The sequence below is a fragment of the Nasonia vitripennis genome, chromosome 2 (assembly GCF_009193385.2).
Source record: "Nasonia vitripennis strain AsymCx chromosome 2, Nvit_psr_1.1, whole genome shotgun sequence".
Classification (NCBI taxonomy): domain Eukaryota; kingdom Metazoa; phylum Arthropoda; class Insecta; order Hymenoptera; family Pteromalidae; genus Nasonia; species Nasonia vitripennis.
In genome coordinates, this window is record NC_045758.1 from 32,378,611 (window position 1) to 32,400,272 (window position 21,662).

General features: G+C 40.3%; 4 protein-coding genes and 1 non-coding gene across 7 annotated transcripts in view; 3 read left to right on the forward strand and 2 right to left on the reverse strand.

Moving 5' to 3' along the window:
- LOC100120429 (polypeptide N-acetylgalactosaminyltransferase 2) overlaps positions 1–9,188 on the forward strand; it is a 130,284-nt gene extending 121,096 nt beyond the window's left edge. Inside the window, exons 4-10 of one of the 2 annotated variants that reach the window (XM_003425911.5) lie at positions 2,478–2,576; positions 3,793–3,860; positions 4,359–4,610; positions 5,723–5,938; positions 6,197–6,416; positions 6,528–6,738; positions 6,826–8,177. In XM_003425911.5, the coding sequence (XP_003425959.1) occupies positions 2,478–2,576; positions 3,793–3,860; positions 4,359–4,610; positions 5,723–5,938; positions 6,197–6,416; positions 6,528–6,738; positions 6,826–7,095 (1,336 nt within the window). In that variant the 3' untranslated portion in view covers positions 7,096–8,177. Of the gene's footprint in view, positions 1–2,477; positions 2,577–3,792; positions 3,861–4,358; positions 4,611–5,722; positions 5,939–6,196; positions 6,417–6,527; positions 6,739–6,825 lie in introns of both variants that reach the window. The other variant, XM_031924425.1, reaches the window with a different exon arrangement.
- Positions 5,200–5,361, forward strand: LOC116416420. The gene has a single exon (XR_004226857.1). It is a non-coding gene; the product is annotated as a U1 spliceosomal RNA (small nuclear RNA).
- A 969-nt stretch (positions 9,189–10,157) lies between the features above and the next one.
- On the reverse strand, positions 10,158–11,759 carry LOC100120373 (KRR1 small subunit processome component homolog). Of its 2 annotated transcripts, none has more exons than XM_031924428.2 (2): positions 11,461–11,759; positions 10,158–11,303 (listed from the first exon to the last, which is right to left on the reverse strand). In XM_031924428.2, the coding sequence occupies exon 2, from the start codon at positions 11,266–11,268 to the stop codon at positions 10,249–10,251; it is 1,020 nt and encodes a 339-aa protein (XP_031780288.1). In that variant the 5' UTR covers positions 11,269–11,303; positions 11,461–11,759; the 3' UTR covers positions 10,158–10,248. The 2 variants fall into 2 exon arrangements, with proteins under 2 accessions (XP_031780288.1, XP_001604019.1); XM_001603969.6 differs by having other exon boundaries at positions 10,158–11,306; positions 11,461–11,757.
- Positions 11,760–12,461: 702 nt separating this feature from the next.
- Positions 12,462–19,975, forward strand: LOC100120349 (leucine-rich repeat protein soc-2 homolog). Its single transcript, XM_001603948.6, has 2 exons — positions 12,462–13,177; positions 13,879–19,975. Exons 1-2 carry the CDS (start codon positions 13,055–13,057, stop codon positions 15,502–15,504), a joined length of 1,749 nt encoding a protein of 582 aa, XP_001603998.1. The 5' UTR covers positions 12,462–13,054; the 3' UTR covers positions 15,505–19,975.
- On the reverse strand, positions 19,194–21,495 carry LOC103315841. Its single transcript, XM_031924429.2, has 5 exons — positions 21,163–21,495; positions 20,907–21,078; positions 20,666–20,822; positions 20,188–20,566; positions 19,194–20,107 (listed from the first exon to the last, which is right to left on the reverse strand). Exons 1-5 carry the CDS (start codon positions 21,301–21,303, stop codon positions 20,039–20,041), a joined length of 918 nt encoding a protein of 305 aa, XP_031780289.1. The 5' UTR covers positions 21,304–21,495; the 3' UTR covers positions 19,194–20,038.
- Positions 21,496–21,662: the final 167 nt, after the last annotated feature.

Sequence of the window (21,662 nt, forward strand, 5' to 3'; positions counted from 1 at the left end):
AGCAGAATCGAGCAATCTCGAGAGCATCGGTCACGTGTTATATACATGTATACGTAGGAGGTTGGTTCGACGAAGCCGCGCCGCGGGCGCTAAATTCCCGGGGCGGCGATAAAATCGACCGAATTTATGGCCGACCGGAGGATAAAGCTCTGCGCGCGTACGATTGCACTTTCTGCGGAGATAGAAAGAGAGAACTAGCGGAAGCGCGACGAAAACAACCTGCCGTTGGATTATCGAGACTCGAAATTTATACTCGAGGATCGCTGCGAGGCGTTTGCGAAAAAGGCCCCCGGCCTCCTAATCCTGCGAATGCAGGGGACGACGCTTTGAGATCTCTCTCGCGCGCGGATTTTCTCGGGTTTTCGAATTCGAATTATTTGAAAAATTTACGGCGGGTGTGGATCATCAAGCGGAGATGGGAGAGTTAAATTCGTCCCGAAAACACGACAGTCTGTCAAAGCCGACACCGCTGGTGCATAACGAACAACAACAGCATCGGGGGTGGGCAGCAGAGTGTATGGATACTATATATGGATAAAATCGTCGGGCTCGAAAAGTGCATTCTCGTGTGCAGCGGCAAAGGATTAAGCCGTTCGCTTCGGCTCTCAGTAGTCGAGCTCGGCGCTCGGTCCGACGTTATCCACTTTGCGAGTGCGCCACGGCCAAATCGAAGTTTCGAATTAAAGCCGACGCAGCTGCGGCTGCGGATCGGAGAGGGGATGAATGCGCGGCGTGTGTTTTTTCACCGGCTCATGTGCGACTCTGGGATGAATCATTACGTGGTTTAGGCGCTTTAGAGGGAAGAAATGTGTAGCGTCGTTTGTTGCCCTCGATATTTCCATGAGAAATCGAACGCCCCGAGCTTTTCCGGTCCGAGAGGCTTCCGAAGGCGACCCTGATTATCGCGGCAGCTTTGCGATAAGAGTAAAATATTTCGTCGCATATTGCCCCCCGATTCGTCTCTGTCGTTTGCGAATAAATTGCGCCGCGTATTTGGCGTGCAAAATTGATTCGCGCGCTGGACCGAAATCGCGCGAAATAAAATAGAATCAGCCTGTATTAGAGGACCGGCTATGGACAGCGGGCCGTCGGAGCGTGAAATTAAACTAAATAAACTAATTTAGCGGATAATTTAATCGTCCTCACCTGCATTTCAATTCGCGCATCGCCGAATAAATTCCATTAATCGGAAGCCAAATTGAAAAGAGGACCCTAATTGCGCACGTATACACGTCTATGTACCTGTGCGTGTGTGTTTCCCGCAGACTCATCGGAAATGCGAGCACCGCATCGCCGCGCAAAAAATATCCCCCCCGCAATCAAGATGCGCATGGAAACTCGAAAATTTCTCCTATACACGCAACATACACGCAGCTATTCGGCTCGTTCTTCCGGGCCACTTGATCCCGCGGCGCGTGCTTTTCAATTTCCCCGCGCGCATAACCAACTTCCCTCCTCACCCTGTCTGCTTTTTTACCATCTCACGACGCACGTCTTCGAGAGAGAGAGAGAGAGAGAGAGAGAGAGAGAGAGAGAGAGAGAGAGAGAGAGAGAGAGAGAGAGAGAGAACGTATACGAGTATTCCGCGCACGTAGGGGGCGCGAGTTTATCCGGGCGAACGCAGCGCCGCAGCAGCTAGCGCTACTATGGGATCATTCCTCGTCGCTTGGTTTTTTCTCGCGTGTAGGTGTACGTAGTGTGTGCTAGTATATAGTTTAAGTTTTGTCTGCGGCTTCGTATTGGAAAGTTTGCTGCTGCGGCTGTCTTTGGAGTGAGAGAGACGCTTTTTCTTCCCGTGATGGCTTTGTCTTTGGAGTTTTGCGAGGGGGCGTTTTTACGTATTTTGCATTCTCTGTATACGGCAACGAGTTGTTGTTGCTGCTTTTTTTTATTGTGTAATTTACGTGTAATCAACGACGCTTATCCCAGAAGTACCTCTTCATCGAAGCAATGAAAAAAAAGGCAATAAACCTGCGAAGGAACAAGAAGCAGTGTAAACAATAGCGAGCAACGATGAACCCTTCAGCATTGCCATGTTGTATGAATCGCTGACGCTCGACCGATGGTCTTACGACCCGCGTTGCACACACACAGCTGTATAAGTGTAATTAGAATTGCGATTAGCAACGGTTCCCATTTCATAGTCGCGTGATTTGCAATTACAACGACAAATCCCTCGTGTAATGCGCGACGTGCGTCGCTTAACGGCCATCGCCGCGCATATAACCCGCCGACGAGAAATCGCATCAAATTTCTACCGAAAGCCAGACCTACGCGCTCTTGATAAGCGCGTTAGCGCGAATTGCGATGACCAGCCTGCTATTGACCGCCTGTCGGTTTAATCCTCGTCTTAGTACATGCTATATACGTATATGAGGTTTTTAATTAAAAATAAAGAAATGTTTAATCACGACGCTCACTGCGCTCGAAGAGAGCTATCGAGCAACACTAATGACGCGTTCTAATTATGATTTCAGGTGTAGGCTGAAGCAGTGGAGGCAGGATCTTCCACCCACATCAGTAATTATCACTTTTCATAATGAGGCTCGCTCGACTCTCCTGCGAACCGTTGTCAGGTAATTGCTATATAGCTGCACCACCAAACGTTATATGTATCCATTTACATAAGCGCAGAGATCTCCCACGGCGCGCATTATCGACCCAATTTATATTCCGTCGCTGTACATACATTCGAGGATTGTATACGTAAGCGAGTATAAGAAAAGGCAAATGTTGCGAATAAAAATGCCGCGCGTATAGAGCTTTTTAACCGGCAGCAGTTTTTACGACGCAGCTTCGATTTTCTCCGCCGGAATAACTGCAGCCAAGTCCGTTACGCCGATTTATCGGCTGGTCTTTGATACTTTTCGATTTCCCGCGGCAATATCGCCCGCGCTTTCAATTATTCGCTCCGCGTATACGGATTTTTTAAAGCGTATGCGCAGCTCCATCCCATAGCTTTCGCTCACGTCTGGCATCGCTGCGAAGAAAAACCCATTTCACGATTCATACACATACTTAAAAAAAAAAAAGCGTCGTCGGAACATTCCCAATACGTGTAACCGCGCGGAGAAACGAGAGCTGCGCAGTAGCAGTCGAAGGGAGGAAGAAGCATCGGCTTTGCGATTCTTGTGGCGAGCAGCGCGCACGTCCTCTCTCTCTCTCTCTCTCTCTCTTCGGCAACCAGAGGAATTTTCTAATCGCCATTCCTTAGTCGACGCGCCGGCGATGGCATCCAATTTCTGCGCGACTACTGCCCCGACGCTAAGCGCCGCCGCCGACACATAAATCGCCGATCATTTTCTCACGCTCTTGCCGCTGGGATGGTATAGAGCGCGAAAATGCAAATTAGAGAGGGACTCGGCTTCTAATGGCTGCGATGGATCCTTAATGAGTTCTTTTACTCGTGCGCGAGTATTCCGATTACTTTCACTTTTATATAGAGTGTGTGCCGCTATTGTGGTATATTTTGAAAAGAATGTTTGATAAACGTTGATCATGAACAATAAGCAAAGCGCAGGAGCCAAGCAGGATTAGCTTGTTACGATACAGCTCTTTGCCGAATGAAACGCGAATTTTTCCATCTTCAACATTCATGCGCTCCCGCGCGGGAAATTCTCGGATAATATCGTCTCCTCTCGAATAAAGTAGCGAAAAGCCCAAACGAGTTTACACGGACTCGATAAAGTCGTAAAAGACACTTTGACTTCCATCTGCGCAGGCAACTCATTAACACGGCGCTATATATATATATATATATATATACTTACTGCGCATCTCGTCTGTTTTCAGCGTTCTCAACAGAAGCCCGGAGCACCTAATCAAAGAGATCATCCTGGTGGACGACTTCAGCGACCATCGTAAGTTTATACCAGAAGCTATACGTACACGCCTCTATAGCCGTGCGCACTTGGCGAGATTAATAATTTACATTCCCTTATCCCGACCTGTAATATGTACATCTGATAAATCCCTCGGAATTCGCGGGATGTACTCTGCGGATTGAATGAATTTCGCGCTAGCCTGGGATAAAAAACAGGCGAATACTCACCGCGCGCAATATTTAAATTCAAATCTCCCGCGCGCTCGCAATTAGCGAGCCGCGCGTTAACGATATCACTCTCGCTTTATTCACTGGTGCACCGAAATAAAATTCCGGGTATATATATTTTTCGAAAAATTATAAAAACAGACGCACGCTTTTCAAAGCAAACACGAAAATTTGCATGAAAACCCGCTCGCTTGGTATTCATAATCAACGAGGCGCGCGGTATACGCTGGGTGCAATTTTTTTACGTGAAATTTGACCTAAACAATCGACCAAACACAATAATAATCCTGTCGAAATTTCATCGCAGCCGAGGACGGCGATGAGCTGTCGAGGATCCACAAAGTGCGCGTGATCAGGAACGAGAAGCGCGAGGGTCTGATGAGATCGAGGGTTAGAGGTGCCGACGCCGCGACGGCCAACGTCCTCACCTTCCTCGACTCGCATTGCGAGTGCAACGCCGACTGGCTCGAGCCTTTGCTCGAGAGGGTAGCCGAGGATCCAAGCAGAGTCGTCTGTCCCGTCATCGATGTCATCAGCATGGACAACTTTCAGTATATAGGTGAGAGAGAGAGAGAGTGAGCTGACGCTTTATATATCGATTGACTGATGCCGGATTGACATCAGCGCTTCGTCGAATCGAGCTTGTAATGTAAACGCGCCGAATACATGAATTGTTAATGATTAAACTGCGGATCGGATTAATTCGCGGTAAATTGAACCCGCTCAGTGTATTCAGGATGGAGATGCTGTGAAATTTATCGATTACATTAATAATACGTAATTCTAGCGGTGGACTCGATATTATACCGTAGATTTTCGAGCGAATGAATAATGCAGGATCCGATTGTTCCGGATATATAACCGCTGCTGCGAATCCATTTTTTATTCGAATAATATTAACTGGCAATAATCTCTGCAATATCTGCTTCAATAATGTATTCGAATACGTGGATGTCGTACAATAGCGGCTGTATAGCCCTCTCCCCTCCCCACCACGAGCCAGTATACAGCTGCGCTGTGGTTCACGGAATCCGCCGCTAGGCGGCGCGTCGCCCATTTTCGCGTGTGATAGCTATAGGCTGCTGCGCTCTCGCAAGAGAAGTAGCTCTTGGAAAGAGTGAAATAGAGGAGCCGTAGCGGCTGAAAGCATACTTACCTGGCGCAGAGGCTACCGTGATCACGAAGGCGGTTCCTCCAGGGCGAGGCTCTTCCATTGCACTACGGTCGAGCTGACCCTTGCGAATATCCCTAATGTGGATATCTCGGGCGTATAATTTTTGTTAGCCGGGACTGCGTTCGCGCTATCCCGAATAAATAATTCAAACATAATTAACGCTCGTTGAAAAAAACGAGTTTATCCCAATTCCCGGTCCTTTCTCTCTTTTCTTCCAAAACTTCTGGGAACTTTTGGAGAATCACGAATGTTGACTATTGACGATTGTCACGCAAGCCAATCCCAATAAGTTTTTCCCTTCCTGATAGAGCAATAAATAAAGCCAAATTTCCTTGGGAAAATCCATCTCTTAGCGAGTAAACCCAATCAGCCCGAGAATTACGATCCATCCTCGGCTCATAAAAAATTCATAATTCACGCGTCGAATTAGCATCCTCGAATCGTTCGAATTAACTCGTCTCGCGAGCAATAATAACGCATGCTTAATAAACACGCAGGTGCCTCGGCGGACTTGAGAGGCGGTTTCGATTGGAGTCTGGTCTTCAAGTGGGAGTATCTCAGCCAGTCGGAGCGTCAGGCACGACAGAAAGATCCGACTCAGGCCATCAGGACGCCGATGATCGCCGGTGGTCTCTTCGTTATAAACAAGGCCTACTTCGAGAAATTAGGAAAGTACGATACTCAGATGGACGTCTGGGGCGGTGAGAATCTAGGTGAGATTTTCTTCTTCTTCTCTCCTTTTTTTTCTTCATATGACTTATGATGGATGATGGGACGGGAATCGAAGGAAAATTTGTCGGCGCTCGATTGTGCATTTTTATTGGAAATTATGAGGGAGAGAGCTATAGGTGGAAATTCAGGCGAAAAAGTACACTTGCAGACACGTGCACCGACAAGAGCGAAGCAGGGCTGCTCATCCTGTATCTACGTAGGTATATACACGTACAAATATGGCCTGAACTCTCTTTCAGAAATCTCGTTCCGAGTGTGGCAGTGCGGCGGCAGCCTGGAAATCATTCCGTGCTCGAGGGTCGGTCACGTATTCCGCAAGCGTCATCCGTATTCCTTCCCCGGCGGAAGCGGAAACGTATTCGCGCGCAATACCCGACGCGCCGCTGAGGTCTGGATGGACGACTACAAACAGTTCTACTACAATGCCGTGCCCCTCGCTCGCAACATTCCCTATGGAAAGTCAGTATTATACCCGCGCGCACAATATCGATCGCTCGCTGCATACTTATTATATATATTCTTTATTTTCTCATCGGAATATCCTTATAAAATTAACGACTTTATGCGCAGCATACAAGACAGAATGGAGCTGAAGCGCAAGCTGCACTGCAAGCCCTTTAGTTGGTACCTGAAGCACGTTTATCCGGAATTGATAATCCCGACGAGCGAAGGCGGCCCGGGCGGATCCTTGAAGCAGGGCACCGCCTGCCTCGATAGCATGGGTCACCTTCTCGACGGCAACGTCGGCCTCTATCCCTGCCACGACACGGGCGGCAATCAGGTAACCTTCATCTCATCCTTCGTCCAGCGAGATGAAAAAAAGTTTACGCAAGATATGGAAATAAAAAAAAAACAAAATTATTTTCAGGAATGGGGCATGACGAATGACGGCCTCATCAAGCATCACGACCTCTGCCTAACGCTGCCGGTCTACGCGAAAGGCACCTCGCTGTTGATGCAGATTTGCGACGGCAGCGAGAACCAAAAGTGGCGTCACCTCGAAGGTGGCTTGATCCGACACGCGAGGATACCGGTATGCATCGACTCGCGATATCACGCTCAGCGCGGCGTCACCGCCGAGAAGTGCGACTCCAACGCCGAGAGTCAGAGATGGCACCTGTACAACCACAGCCATTAGCCCTGGATGATGGCACTCGTAAACGCCACCCTCGCCCACTACTGAGTGTATATACACACGTCGCATGTGATATACGCGGACATTCTGAGTGAGAGCCGACTTGCGAACATTGAATACTATGATATGTAATACCGATGTGTTATGTGTGTGCGTGCGTGTGGCTAATTTTTCTTATCTTTACTTACTTATGCTATACAGTGTGCGGCGTTATTTATTTTTAGGAGAACGGAGATGAGATGTAAATAGTTTCAGCTTTTGGTCTCGATTGTGTCGGCGACGATGAGAATCAAAAATTTTTTATACTTATGCGTTTTGTTTTTCGATGTATACCGAGAGTGTGCGTGCATTTATCCGCGGCAGCGCTGACGGGCTCCATCTCCAAGTGGACCGGAAATGAAGGAAAGAGCGGTTATTTTCTGTAACTTTATAAAGATGATTAGATTTTTTAAATAGTCAATATATCGACGGACGAAGTATCGAAACCAAAATAATACGTGGATATCTAGAGCTACTCGGTTGGATCGTTGAAAAGGATTCTCTTTCGCGCTTATACACTGATTAGTCGAGAGTTTAATTGAGAGGACAATGAATTTTTTTCATTGCGTCGTTTTTGATGAATTTTATTTTTTTATTCTACTTTATTGCGTTGATTATTGCATAGTGACTTTTGCGTTAATTATTACGAAGACAAGATTTGTAAATATTTCGTGTGACTCCATTTTTTGCTAGTTGTGGTTTTACAAATCGATCGTGATTATTGTCTTTCCAGGCGAAGAATCAAAAACTACTTGAGACTCTTGTGATAACTCATTGTAGCAAGGAGAAAAAATGCAGTATTCCTTCAGAAGGAACAATTATCACCACAACTAGCCAAAGTTAAGATGAGGGATTATCTTTGAATATTTTATTTTTCAACATGCTCGCTGTACAGTTTTTTTTTCTTTAATTGTACGTTAAAGAACATGACTTCTCGATTGTATCGAGAAACCTTAAGAATATCGATCTCTGTTATAAATAATTAAAACCTCTATACCAGTTACAGGCTACTTAAAAGGTACTCTTGTATCCAAACAAAATTAAAACACACGTATATCAAATTTAGGGAAAATGAATTTTGATGAAGGCATTAAAAGAGCCAAAACCAAAATGTAAAGACCAGTCTTACTTATAAATGATGAAAAATCCAAGACAGACAACATGACTACTCATAGTTGCTGAGTACAGCTACTTGGTAATTTACATTGCAGAATCGGGAGTGCTGATAATCTGTTCTGCAGTTCGATTTATGCACCAAATGCTCCATAAACGTCATAACTGTAAACTGGGAATCAACCATTACAATTTCAATTTATCTTTTAGATGTAATTTTTATAAAAATTATATTTACAAAGTTTTGATACATAACAATGAATGTGAAAATGACAAAACGAGTGCTTGGAATTGAAAGCTAGCGCAAAAAATATATGAAAATCTATCTCGTCAACTTGAATCATTCTAGTTAGAAAACTTTGTTAAAAATAAAATAAATTTTCAACGAATGTTATTTTAAATAAATTAAACTTTGAACTACTCTGAATTTACTTTATAGCAATATTAAACTTTGAAATATTTTTGACAAAGTGTTCCACACTATAGAATCACCACTTATGAATCTCGGTTCTATACTTAAAAAATAAGGAATAATAATTACAGGCTGTAAAATAAAATGTGGTACTAAGATAAATTATGTGCAGCAAAACACTACCATTGTTAAAGAGTAATCATTAATTTTATTTAAGTAAGGTCGAATCGATTAAAATTTTATTGACTTGTAAATAAAATAACTGCAAATAGTTTATAAAACATAAAGAATTACTTTTACAAACTCTATAACTGCCGTATTCTGTAAGATATTACAATATGTATTTTCATCGGCATTTATTCTTATTTTACAAGGATTCAATCTGGTAAAATAAAACTGAGCTTCGAATGAGATCTAATTATCATTAGCTAGCCGTTCTAAATATCTCAATCAATATTCTAATATAGACTTATTTTTGTAAAAATAATAAAGTATATTGGTTGTGTACAAAAAGGTACAAAGATTCACCGTATTGCTTTTGCTTTTGCTTAAATACAAAAACCACAGATAAAATTCTTAACTTGAGTCAAATACTTTATGCACTTATCTAAGATACAAATATTTGGCTCCATGTATTTAAAAATCAAAATACGAAATCAAATTGTAATTTCAAACCGTCTTGATCACGAACCAAGTTGATTAATCAAGGAAATGATTACAAGAAATATGTTTAAATCAGCTTTTCCTTCCTTTCAAGTCCAGAACTGCTATAAAATATTACTTGTAAATTATATTTTTAAGTAAAATGTACAATTTTGTATGATAAAATTTAAAAGTACGAAAGTTCGTTAAACGTATGATTTATTTAAAACAAAACAAAAGGACGTTCATTGTCAGAAATAATGATTTTGATAATCATATAATACAAAAAAATAATCTCATAGAAAAGAATAATTGATAGTTTTTAAGGTTATCTATGCTACACATAGGTATATGCGTTGTACTGAAAAAATGAAGCATAGAAACATCAAATATAGAAATAGACAAAAATTTTATGCAGAATCAAAGTTTTGCTAATTGAGTTACTTAATGTTTTAGTACAATAATTACTTGATTCCTTTTATACCTTCTTCAGAGCCCGACATTAGTATACATTTTAAAAAGTGTAAATAATAAAAAATATTAAATAATCGGTTTCAAATATGATAATTTTAAAAAGCATAACGATTATCTGCATTATTCTAAGAAAATTATTGTCCAAGAAACAGATATGAAGCTTGGAGAACAAATTGATTTTCCATCACGTGCAGTGAGTGGTGCAAATCATAGTTTATAAATAATTTTTACTGTACGAAATACTTTTGATAGGTTTCCAACAATTTCAAAGTTGATTAGTTATTATTGCCCATTATAACCTATAAATTCATACTATGATTTGCAAATGTATTATAATGACTATATATATAAATGGCGTAAGTAAGGAAATGGTATTAAACATTAATTATAAGGTAAAGTTTTTTAATAAAACAAGGATCTTTCCAAAAAACTTTGTACAAATAATTATTTACTCAAACATCATTACACTACAACATTCACGTTTTCTTATCTTTCTTTTTCAGTCCCTTCTTAACTTTCTTTTTCAACTCATTTATGTCAATGTCACTTTTTGGTTCACTAACTTTCGCTTTTTTCTCTTCGGGTGGTACAAATGCTTGAGCCCTGCGCTCCTCTCGTTTCTTGGTAGCTTCTTCGTGTCTTGCTTCTTGTTCCTTGCGTTTCTTGGCTCTCTTCTGTTCTTCCTTAAGGAAGTACTCACCAGTTGCCAATTGCTTATCAATCTTGCTTTCTTGTTGTGGTGGTGGGAAGGGTGTGTACGGTTTCTTTTCCTTCTTATTCTTGGGTTGCTTCCGTTTGCTAACATTCTTACTGTTGAATTTAGGCAAGAATCTTTCCCAATTTTCACTTTTCAACTTTGGATCCTTGGCCAATTCCCTCTTGATCATCAATGCTTTAATGTTGTAGATAGGATGAATATTTTTCATAGTGTCCTCTGCGATGCGACGTACTTGTTGCAAACCCTTATAGGGGCCTAACGCAGCTACAGTTTGACCTTGTACTAACACATAACAGTTTGTCAACAGTTCAATAGACTTCAACGTACAACCATTTGGTCCAATCAGTCTCTGTCGCCTCTTCACAAACTTTTCCTTATTTCTAACAAAGGATGAAATCTTGATAATGTCAGCACCAATATCATCTTGAAGCACTCTAACTGCCTGTTCAAATGGCACTGAACGTGACATTAGTTTTATCATATCACGAGCTTTAATAATAATATATGGGTCCCACGTTTTTCGTGTGCTTTTCACTGTCATGCTACCCTCAATTAGGTCAAGCTCGGCTTTTACATGATGTTCGCTCAGGGCTTTCTGCACAAGAGGCCAACATTCCCTCAAATACTTTTCCCTGTACTTGGGAAAAAGTGTGGCAAAAGAACTTTCTTCCAAGAGACGATTTGGGTTGTCTTCTGGCTTGAATTCTGGAATTTTCAGAGACCAGGCATTGTCTACTGGTCCTGTAACTTTAAAATCTCCATCCTCTGAGTCACTCATTTTTACAAATAGTCGATAAAAATTGCGGAAAAATACTTCTGAAATCAGAAAATAGATTAAATTATTGCGATAATGTAAAATCGATATTATAAACAAACAGTGTAAGAGGTTAGAATTCTTAAAACACGCTTATTTTGACTACTACACAAGCAAAATCAAAAGTAACAAATTTTGAAAATATGTAAATTTTACCTGAATTTATTTCATCTTAATTCTGGCATACTGTTTGCACAAATTATCGTAAATAACTGCTATTATTGAATTTTTCTCGTTCTAGAACACCGACAACCCCGGCATAGCACACGTGTGTAAACTTTGACGATTTTGAGCAAAACACTTCCGCTAGATGTCGTGTAAAAGGCGCTAAATTTGAAGCTCACATGACGTTTTATATTTTATGATAATCCCAACCCAATCCATAAACATTACAGTTCACACGAAACATGGCTCCGAATGGTAATTACTGTTAAAAAGTATACTGTACTTAAGTTGAATGTATGTATACCAAAAAGATTATAAGAAATAAATAAAGTGGAATTAAAATATTATGCCAAATCTTAAACGTTCTTTAGTTATTCCAAAATAATAAATGGTATATTGTGTACCAACGGAGTAAAGCGGGCTTTTTCAGACCGAGTGTGGAGTTTTAGTCTGCGGCAGGAGGTATATCGTATATAGAAACTTTTTCGCATCTCGCCTACTCAAATAATTCGGTCAACCCAACGATCGAGAAATGGGAAAGTGCCTTATAATGCACCGCATCTATAAGTATATTTTTCAACTGCCACAGACACGGGGAGAGTTGAAGCGTTGCACGAATAAGTAAGGGCCAGTCGAAAACTTCTGTGTTTTCACAATTTATAAAAATGTTTGGTACGTAAGTAATCAGCAACAGTATAAGTAGTCTGCATGAAAAACCGCGACGCGTACCCATCGAGGGAAAACCACGGGAAAATCCTGTCCATAATCGCCAACCCCACCAGAAGAAAAGCCAATCACCACGAAAATTCCAAGAATAAGGGAGAGCAGATCTCTTCCTCGAGTTACAAAAACAGCTGGAACCCTCTCGCGCGCGTGCGGCTATTTTCAACCTCCCTCCCTCCCCCTCTCTCGCTAGTCACTCCACTCCACTCTCGGGTTCTCGCGACCTTCGGTGGACAGAGCGCAGCAAGTATAGTAAAGTATTATACTCGCGTATAGGTATACGGAGGCCGGCGGGGGAATCGCGGCGCGGTATAAGTATGCGTACACACATAGCTCGCGTCTGGTGGCGGCGCGTCGCTCTCTCCAGCTGCGCACGAGAGAAGGACGGCGTTAGCTAAACAAAGCCCAGTGAAAAAGGAGGACGGAGCGACGAGGAGATAGCTGCGCTGCTCTGCTACGTGCTGCTGCGTCGTGTGTGTGCCATTGCGTTTGCGCCGCGCACTTCCACTCGCGAGAGAGGGACACCAAGGACCTCGTCTCGTCGATAATATCAATACTTGTGGACGTCGTCAAGCAGATAGAGAGAGAGAGAGAGAGAGAAAAAGAAGACTCCGTGTGTCTGGCTGCTGCTCTGTGTGTGATACTGTGATGTCGTGAGCGACTTCCTGGTGCAGCGACGCCCCGAGAGGAGAGAAGAAAGAGAGAGAGAGAGAGACGAGTGTGCGCGGGTCCAAGGCTGAGAGAAGAGTTGGTAAAAACAGTTGTCGCTGGGGAGCAGAGAGAGAAAGAGACCGTGAACAAAAAAGGGAAAGAACAAGAGAGAAAGAGAGAGGCGAAGGCCGCTGCTCGAGCGAGCGCTTACATGAAGGAGCAGGACATTCCGGAGTACCTCGAGGGCTGCGGTTTGTCGGCTACGGCCAGCGACAACATGCCCGAGGCATGCGACCTCCTCAGAGAGTCTACCAACAAAGATGCAAGTACTCAGGTGAGTGAGCAGGTTCAGGGTTCTTTGCGTTGTTATGACCAAACTATTATTTCATGGTTTTGATTGCTTTGTGTGAAATGTATTGTACCAGCGATTGATCTGTGGGACCTTGGGTTATACAGCTGCTTTTAGATTTCAATTATTGGAGTTGTGCACTCCATGCGGTGTTTCAGAGCTTATCTTTTTGTGCTGGATATTCAATTAAACCCATCCAAGCTGCTCTTGGTTACATTAAGTTTAGAATTAAAAGAAGGATCAATAACATCGAATTGCTTGGGCTTATTTTAAGCTGTTACAATTTTACCTCTGGCAAGTCTGTACCTATGTATTTTCTTTTATCTGTGATAGCGCAGGGTTTCCTTTTTACCCATCATAACAAAATGGAAATTATTATCAGACCATTAATTGATATGAGGCAAACGTATTTTTTTGTAAAGTTCAATCAATTATGAGTTTCCACAATGTTGAGCAAATATCTGAATACTGATAAATTTTCTATAGGGAACAGCTCTCTTTGGCAATACAATGTATTGATTTATTCAGCAAGTATAATTAGCTAGACAAATCACAATTAACGTATTGATTAACAGACTGTATATGCACTGACAACTCGACATACAAAAATGATTATCTCTTTTGTTCTTTCTATGATGCATCATGATTCTTTATGAACAGTAGTTAATTTGTATTGTTTTGAACAGGTTAAGGAGCAGCCAAAGGAGAAGAAATTATCCAGCGCCTCCATATCTTCCAGCGACACAAAGAAGACTGTGACAGTCAAACATCCAGAATCTAACAAGCCCAAGCCCACAGCAAAAAAAGGTAAACCTATACAGGCTGACTTGGATGTTGCCAAAGAATTTATAAGATGTAGAGATGAGGGATTCAAGAGGCTCGACCTCAGCAAATCCAGCATAACAAATCTTCCAAACAGTGTGAGGGATCTCACTCATCTAGTCGAGTTCTATCTTTACGGCAACAAATTAGTTACTCTTCCTCCTGAGATAGGGTGCCTAGCAAATCTGAAGACACTGGCCCTCAGCGAGAACTCGCTGACAAGCCTACCCGACACTCTGGAGAATCTGAAACAGTTAAAAGTTCTCGATCTGAGGCACAACAAGCTGAATGAGATTCCAGATGTCGTTTACAAACTAACCTCTTTGACGACGCTTTTCCTGCGCTTTAATCGAGTCAGATACGTCAGCGACAACATACGCAATCTGACGAACCTGACGATGCTGAGTTTGAGAGAGAACAAAATCAAGGAGCTTCCTGCCGGTATTGGCAAACTTACAAATCTCGTGACGTTCGACGTCTCGCACAATCACTTGGAGCACCTACCCGCGGAGATCGGCAACTGCGATCAGCTGTCAACCCTCGATCTGCAACACAACGAGCTTCTGGATATTCCAGAAACGATCGGTAACCTCGTGTCCGTTACCAGACTAGGTTTAAGGTACAATCGTCTGTCCAGCATCCCCAAGTCTCTGGCCAACTGCAAGCTCATGGACGAGTTCAGCGTCGAAGGTAACCAGGTCTCGCAGCTGCCCGACGGCCTCCTCTCGAGTCTATCCAATCTCAAGACGATCACGCTATCGAGGAACGCCTTCACGGCCTACCCGTCCGGTGGTCCATCCCAGTTTACCAACGTCTATTCCATTAATCTCGAGCACAATAAGATCGACAAGATACCCTACGGCATCTTCTCGCGAGCCAAGAACCTCACGAAACTCAACATGAAGGAGAACCAGCTGACTGCCTTACCTCTCGACACTGGCACCTGGATCAACATGGTCGAGCTGAACCTGGGCACGAACCAGCTGGTCAAGATCCCGGACGACATTCAGTACTTGCAGAATCTTGAGATTCTGATTTTGTCGAACAACTTGTTGAAACGAATTCCTGCCAGTATAGCCAGCCTGAGCAAGCTGCGAGTGCTTGACCTCGAGGAGAACAAGATCGAGTCACTACCCAACGAAATCGGCTTTCTCAGAGACCTGCAGAAGCTGATCCTTCAGTCGAACCAGGTGACCTCGCTGCCGAGGGCCATAGGCCATTTGACGAACCTCACACATCTTAGCGTCGGCGAGAACAACCTCAACTATCTGCCCGAGGAGATCGGTACCCTCGAGAACCTCGACTGTCTCTACATCAACGACAACGCGAACCTACACAATTTGCCGTTTGAGCTGGCGCTCTGCACGAACCTTAGTATTATGTCAATTGAGAATTGTCCCCTGTCGCAGATACCGCCGGAGATCGTTGCAGGTGGACCATCGCTCGTCATTCAATTCCTCAAGATGCAGGGCCCATACAGGTCTATGTAACAAGATCATGAGCCAGAGACACCCAATAGCCGTAAAAAAAATCTTTGATATTGCGTTAGTTTGTAAAGAGAGGCCGGGAATTTCTAGTTAAACGCGTCACTTCTCTTTTGCTTCGAATAATTGTACGTAGACGTGTTCGCTCGACGAAGTTTTATTGTGAAATTGTACTAGACTTTTTGTTTTATTTTCTCATCAAGCGGGTCTTGACTTGGAAAACTCTATAGAATATTTTTGAAGATTATCGAATAACGAGCGTCAATTTTTTTCTAAATGATACGAACGGTTTAGGAGCGAACGGACGTTTGGTTCGAAGCAGAAGAGAGTATCCGTATTGTCTCTAAATTCTTGATTTCGACGGCGCGACAAAAAAAAAACAGATAAAGAAAGTAAACTTGTTGAACTGTATGCTGTGGCGAGACGCGCCGCAGGCCACACACATTGTTTTCCATCGATCGAGCCAGTTTAATACCATTGTAGTGCTATCGATCAAATGATTAAAGTGCCAGAATTTTATTACTGCAAGTCTTTCAACTATGCAAGTATTGCAACTAACTCTAAAGTTGGGCAATCCATGCGTCACAGATACATACACACGTTTCGAATTCGCAAATTTGTGTGATTAAATTTCCTCGTTTCTGAAGGCAAACGACCATTTGCTTTCTTTTCCACGTTTATCGCAAATTCAAATAAATAACGTTACTTTGAAAATGCAACGCTAATATTATTTAGGAATACTTTAGCATTTATATTCATCTTCACATACATTGAAGTCCGAACGAAGCTTTCGATTTTATTTTCAGTAGGTAGCTCTATACAGTAGTAGCTCTATACAATTAATGTTGAAATTACGAAGCTATCGTTTCAAGTGCAGAACAAGAAGCTACAGAGCACAACTCTATCTCCTTATTTTCATTTAGGAAAGGCCAAAAACTAGGCTAAGTAGCTGTCAATCACGAAACTTTTGGATGTAACGAGTCGTCTGAACTAAGACCATTATTTGTTATACATCTATATTTTTTTGCTAAGCACAAATGAAGGGTGCCAAATTTAAGTTAAATTAGCCACGTTAATGATGAATTATTAGAAAGCTTTATATCTTCAAATTTTGTTTTATTTCTTCAAATATTCTTTCATCATATGTTTATGTACCCAATGTTAAGCATTAGATTCTGTGTGCTAAAAATACGTTGATTTGATGTATATGTACTATGTTGAACATGTGTAAAGTGATTTAAGAAATGTTGCGTCTTGAACTATGGTTTGCTGACGACTAAGCTTTTTTCCACGACAGTAATTGTGTTAGCAATTGTATTATTGATGTTGGACCACAGCTGGTCAGTTGGTTTGCTTATGCTGGTCTTCCTCGCCTCTCAGTTTATTCTTTTCATCTTCTTCTATTCGTTTGAAAAAAAGTATGTTAAAAGTTTTAAATAGAAAGCAAATAATTTGATCAATTTTATGTTTCTTGAAAACTTTTTGTCTCGAACAAAGAAACTTTTCTTGTATGCATTAATGTATATCTGGTAAATGTGTCATTATCAGTGTTTTGATATAATTTCTTATTGGTAAAAATCTTAAACTTGTCTTATTGTATTCACATACATACGACTCTAGTGAAGAGCTATAACTAACTGCAAGCATAATTAATTTTTACGGTATAACTTACGATTACAAATTTTTTCACCATGAGTGGCATTTCATATATTTTAGACTCTACATTACTATGCAACAAGTTTTCATTTTTATGAAGAAAAACTGTTCATTAAGAGTAAATCTTTTGAAAATTCAGTTTTTCCTTTTCATGAATTTTCCTTGAATTAAATCAATGAATCCTAACTGCGGTATTTTAAAATCCATCAATGGCTGTGTATCGTGAAAATTATCAAAATTACTTTATTATTCTTGCATATAGTTCTATGCATATTGTTAATCTTGGATTTTATTTACTGTATGCTTGACAGAATTGTATGCGCACAAACGAAAATCGATTTTCCATCCTATTTATAGAATTTTACATGAGAGTTTCAAATCTCTGTACATACATAGCTATAATGAAACATTTAAAGTCTTCTTTAAAGACTTCTTCGTTATATTTTCAAGACTCGAAGAAGGAATTGTAGAAAGAAGCTGAATAATGTGCTTTAAGCATAGAAAAAGCTTAAGTATTTGGAAATGAAGGGAGTAATCTAGATGTCGTTCCCTGAATTGTATTATTCTTCGTTATGTATGTATTTATGTTATTATGTTGTATCATTAGGATCTAAATGGAAAAAATGCAACTTTGCAATTTTCCAAGATTTTATCTACATTGATCATTTTACTTGAGATAAAGTAACAGAGATGTTTTTTCCCTGCTAAAGTAAGATGTTAAAATTTTAAGCTGAAAGCAACCGTTGCCCTCTCGACTGTTTTAGAATATTTAACTTCTTTGTGCATGAAGAATATATTTGTGAGCAAATGTTTTTATGATTGTCCATGTACTAAAAAGTTCGAAAATACGATTAATAATGATGTAAGAGTGTACTGATGAAATAAAACTTAAAAATTCAAATTTATGAATTTTTTAGTTGCAAATTTTTACTATAGTATAATTCATGCATGAAAAGGTTAATTTTTCGTTCATGCACTAAGCATTTCTTGTTTTGAATGGATATTTATAATTTTCTACAGGTCATACATACAATGATTAGCTGATTTGTAATTTCGATAAGTGTAAAAGAAATTTTATATTAATGTTAAGATATGGTTAACCTAAAATTAAAGAAAATCTCGTGCGAGCTGTCAAGTCTCAACCAGATGGAAGGAAACGTATTGAAGTTTTAAAAAGATTGAATACAGAAAAGTTTGTGCTTTAAGAAGTTGTAGAGAGATAATATTTTGTTATAAACTTGCTAATCAATTTTTTATGTAAGTTTTCATTACGAGAATACACTGCAAGTGGTTTTTACTAAAGTAGCTACTCTATAAAGTCTTTGGAATAGTTGATGCTGATTAGCTACTATTTGCCACAAGAGCTTTTGCAATGTAGAACATACGACTTCTCAAGGGCAAAACTTTTTCATCTGTAGTAATGTTTTGTTCAACCTGAACAAATTTTTCAAATCAAATTGGCAAAGCAAGACACATAATTAGTTTTGTAAAGAAACTCAAAATTTTTCTGTTTTTATAAAAGTGCTTCATTTTGCAAATGTTCGCAGTTCAATATGCGAATAAAAATTTTTTTGTAGAAAAAACTGAACTTTTTTCACAGAAATACTGTCCATGTTTGGGCTAATGTACAGAAAACTAAAAATGGTTAGAAGTATATAAATACAAGAGCACCTACGTTCCTTCGATGATTCAAGTGTCCATGACATGACGAAGGCATTTTAACATGGTGAATGCTAAATAGAATTATATTTTATTATGTTTTTAATTCAACGAACAACAGGTGCAATCCGAGAGATTAAAGATTTTGTATTTTCACTCCATGCAATGAAAACCGTAATGGAGTTATTTTACACGAATGAAAAACTAAGACTTACATCTACTTTTAGTATGTATAGTGTAATATAAGGCAAGTGCAACTTTTTCGCGTATAAATTATCCGCTGCAGTTTAAATTAGACAACGACAGTAAACTTTGCGCATCGTGTATTTTCAGTCTCCGTTATTTAATGTTAGTGCTGACGATAATTTTTTTCGATAAGAATCACAAGATTAAAATTCGTTATTCAATCGGCATTTCAGTTGCTTATTTATAAAAATAAAAAGTATTCGAAAATTTGAAATTTTATTGACTAAATTGTGTACAAGTATTATTAGATAATTGTCAGCACAAGGTTTAACAAGTGTGCGTAAATTACCCTAGTTGATTGACATTTAAGGATTCACGATCATATAATTTGTTTCAGTATAGTGATTTGGCAGAGTAACGAAGTTGTAATTAATCAATGTAATCCTTCATGTACCTCAGGGCAGAAAACCCGCGACAAAAGTTCTTGTTGGTTGAAATCTTAGATAAGAAAATGACAAAGTATGAAAAAAATAAATAAATAACAGAAATACTTTATCTACGCTACCGCGTGTATGTACAAATGTGCATTTGTTACACTCAACGTGATTTCGTATTAAATAACAAAAAGATGCAGCGTTTGCTTTCTACAAGAAAGTTTTCAGATAATAGCTACACGAGTGCAATTTATTATTGTAAACTGTTAAACAGTCTTTATTAAGAAAAGCGAAAAAACCGTGCCGTAAAAACGACAGATTTAATTGATAACACGTCAATAAGAAAAAAAAAAGATTGATAGCACATTATTCTCATATTGTGAAACTTGTTGAATAATAGCCTGAAGGGCGCAATATTGTGTGTATTATTCACAGAATGTAATATTATAATTCAATCACTGTAATTCAATGTATATTATATGAAAATGACGACATAGATAACTGTATGATAATATTTCTTAATATACGTATGTATTATAAAATTGCGTTCACTTATTCGCATACTACCTCGCTTCTATACTATACACACACGGTTACCTGCTTAATTAACGCTTTTGTTTTCGTGTGATGGTACTTTTCTCTTTGAAAACGAATTTCTTCTTATTTCGTTCATTCTGAAAAATAACATAATTGACTTTTATACATTAAAAGTTCAACGCATGCAAATTAGACAAAAATAAAATTATATGCTCACAGTAGTAACTGCAGTAGTGCTCCCTGATGCAAAGTGCAGCTGGTATGGATTATCGATTTCCGTGTGATTCTCGATATCGCTCATAAAATCACGAGCTTTGACAAAGTGCGATCCAGTACTTGAGGTTTTGGCTTTCGGTTGTGGCGATCTCCTTTTGAATTTACTATTATTCGACTTTGGTCCAGCTTCTGGCGTTTTGGAAATACAGGATTTAATCCTTTCTGAGCAAGTGGTCGACGCAGGACTTAATCGTGATACGTTATTGTCTTCGGGCAGCATATGGTCATTGAAAAAGTCATAATTATAACTGAATTTTGCTCTGTTCAATTCTTTCAAATTAACGATCCGCTCTTCGCATTCGTCTATTTCTTTTCTCAACCTGAAAACCGAGAGAGTCGACATTTTCATTATTCGGTTATTTTATTCGCCGAAAACCGGTATAAGTGAGTACGTATATAGCATACGACGATTAAAATACTTTTGCATTTCTGGAGTTCCGTCCTCGGCTTCGCGAAGTTCCCTTTTGAGTCTTATCATATCTTCTTTTAATCCGTAGCCCCTTTGTGCTTCCAATTCTGCTTTGAGATCTTCAATCTCGAGTAATAGTAGTCGAGTTTCCGTGCGATCTTCAACAGCTAATATACAGGCATGTGCATAGAAGTTTGTATATTAATTTTAAAAAATATGAACAAAACGAATTTGAAAAAAAAAATATTCACTTTCTACTGGTTTCTCGGCGCGTGGTCCTTCGCAGTCGCAATCGAACGAAAAATCCCACGGTATATCAGGATAATTGTTCACAATCGTATCGAAGTCGTGCTTTCTCGAAAAATCCCAAACTTCATCGCACATTTTACTCTCAAGGCTCCAAACTCTATCGTGAAGTTTGTCCTGCGCAATAAGTATATACATATACAGTAAGTTATATCGCGCTATACGTATATATTATAATACAACTAAATTATGCTTTCTCACCAACTCTGAATTTTCTACTTTCAGTACTGTTTTCTTTTTCTGAATTTTCAACTCGTTACTCTGCAGCAAATCTTCGAGAACTTCGACTTTTACACATTTTTGCGTGAGCTCGTGCTGACGAATATCGCAAGAAAAATACATTTTATATCTGTAGTGGAACCAGTATATTGTTTCGATTGCGTATTGTTACTTTGGTATTTTAACGAAATCGACGCGCGATATTCAAAAGGCAAAAAATGTGCATATAACTGATCTGGTCTGCGGGGGACAACCAGCTGGCAACGGTATAGTCGGTCTGTCGGTAAAGCAGAACCAGTTGTCGTGACGGTGAGTATCCAATAGGTGTCGTCGTGCACTTGATGCATGTGCAGTCACGCGGTGCCTGCATGCGTGCACCTGTCACCTGTGCGCATGATGCCACGCGCACGGAGCGAAGAAGAGGGGGAAGAGGGGACGCGAAGAAGCTGCCAACTATACGAAAAATCAACATCTAGAAAATG

Bases quoted from the DNA above. Each gene is read 5' to 3' on its own strand.
- LOC100120373 (XM_031924428.2), bottom strand. From the start codon at position 11,268: ATGAGTGACTCAGAGGATGGAGATTTTAAAGTTACAGGACCAGTAGAC.
- LOC103315841 (XM_031924429.2), bottom strand. From the start codon at position 21,303: ATGTATTTTTCTTGCGATATTCGTCAGCACGAGCTCACGCAAAAATGT. The intron at 21,079-21,162 runs GTGAGAAAGCAT...CTTATTGCGCAG, and splicing joins AAGTAGAAAATTCAGAGTTG to GACAAACTTCACGATAGAGT. The intron at 20,823-20,906 runs GTGAATATTTTT...CCTGTATATTAG, and splicing joins CGCCGAGAAACCAGTAGAAA to CTGTTGAAGATCGCACGGAA.
- LOC100120349 (XM_001603948.6), top strand. From the start codon at position 13,055: ATGAAGGAGCAGGACATTCCGGAGTACCTCGAGGGCTGCGGTTTGTCG. The intron at 13,178-13,878 runs GTGAGTGAGCAG...TGTTTTGAACAG, and splicing joins ACAAAGATGCAAGTACTCAG to GTTAAGGAGCAGCCAAAGGA.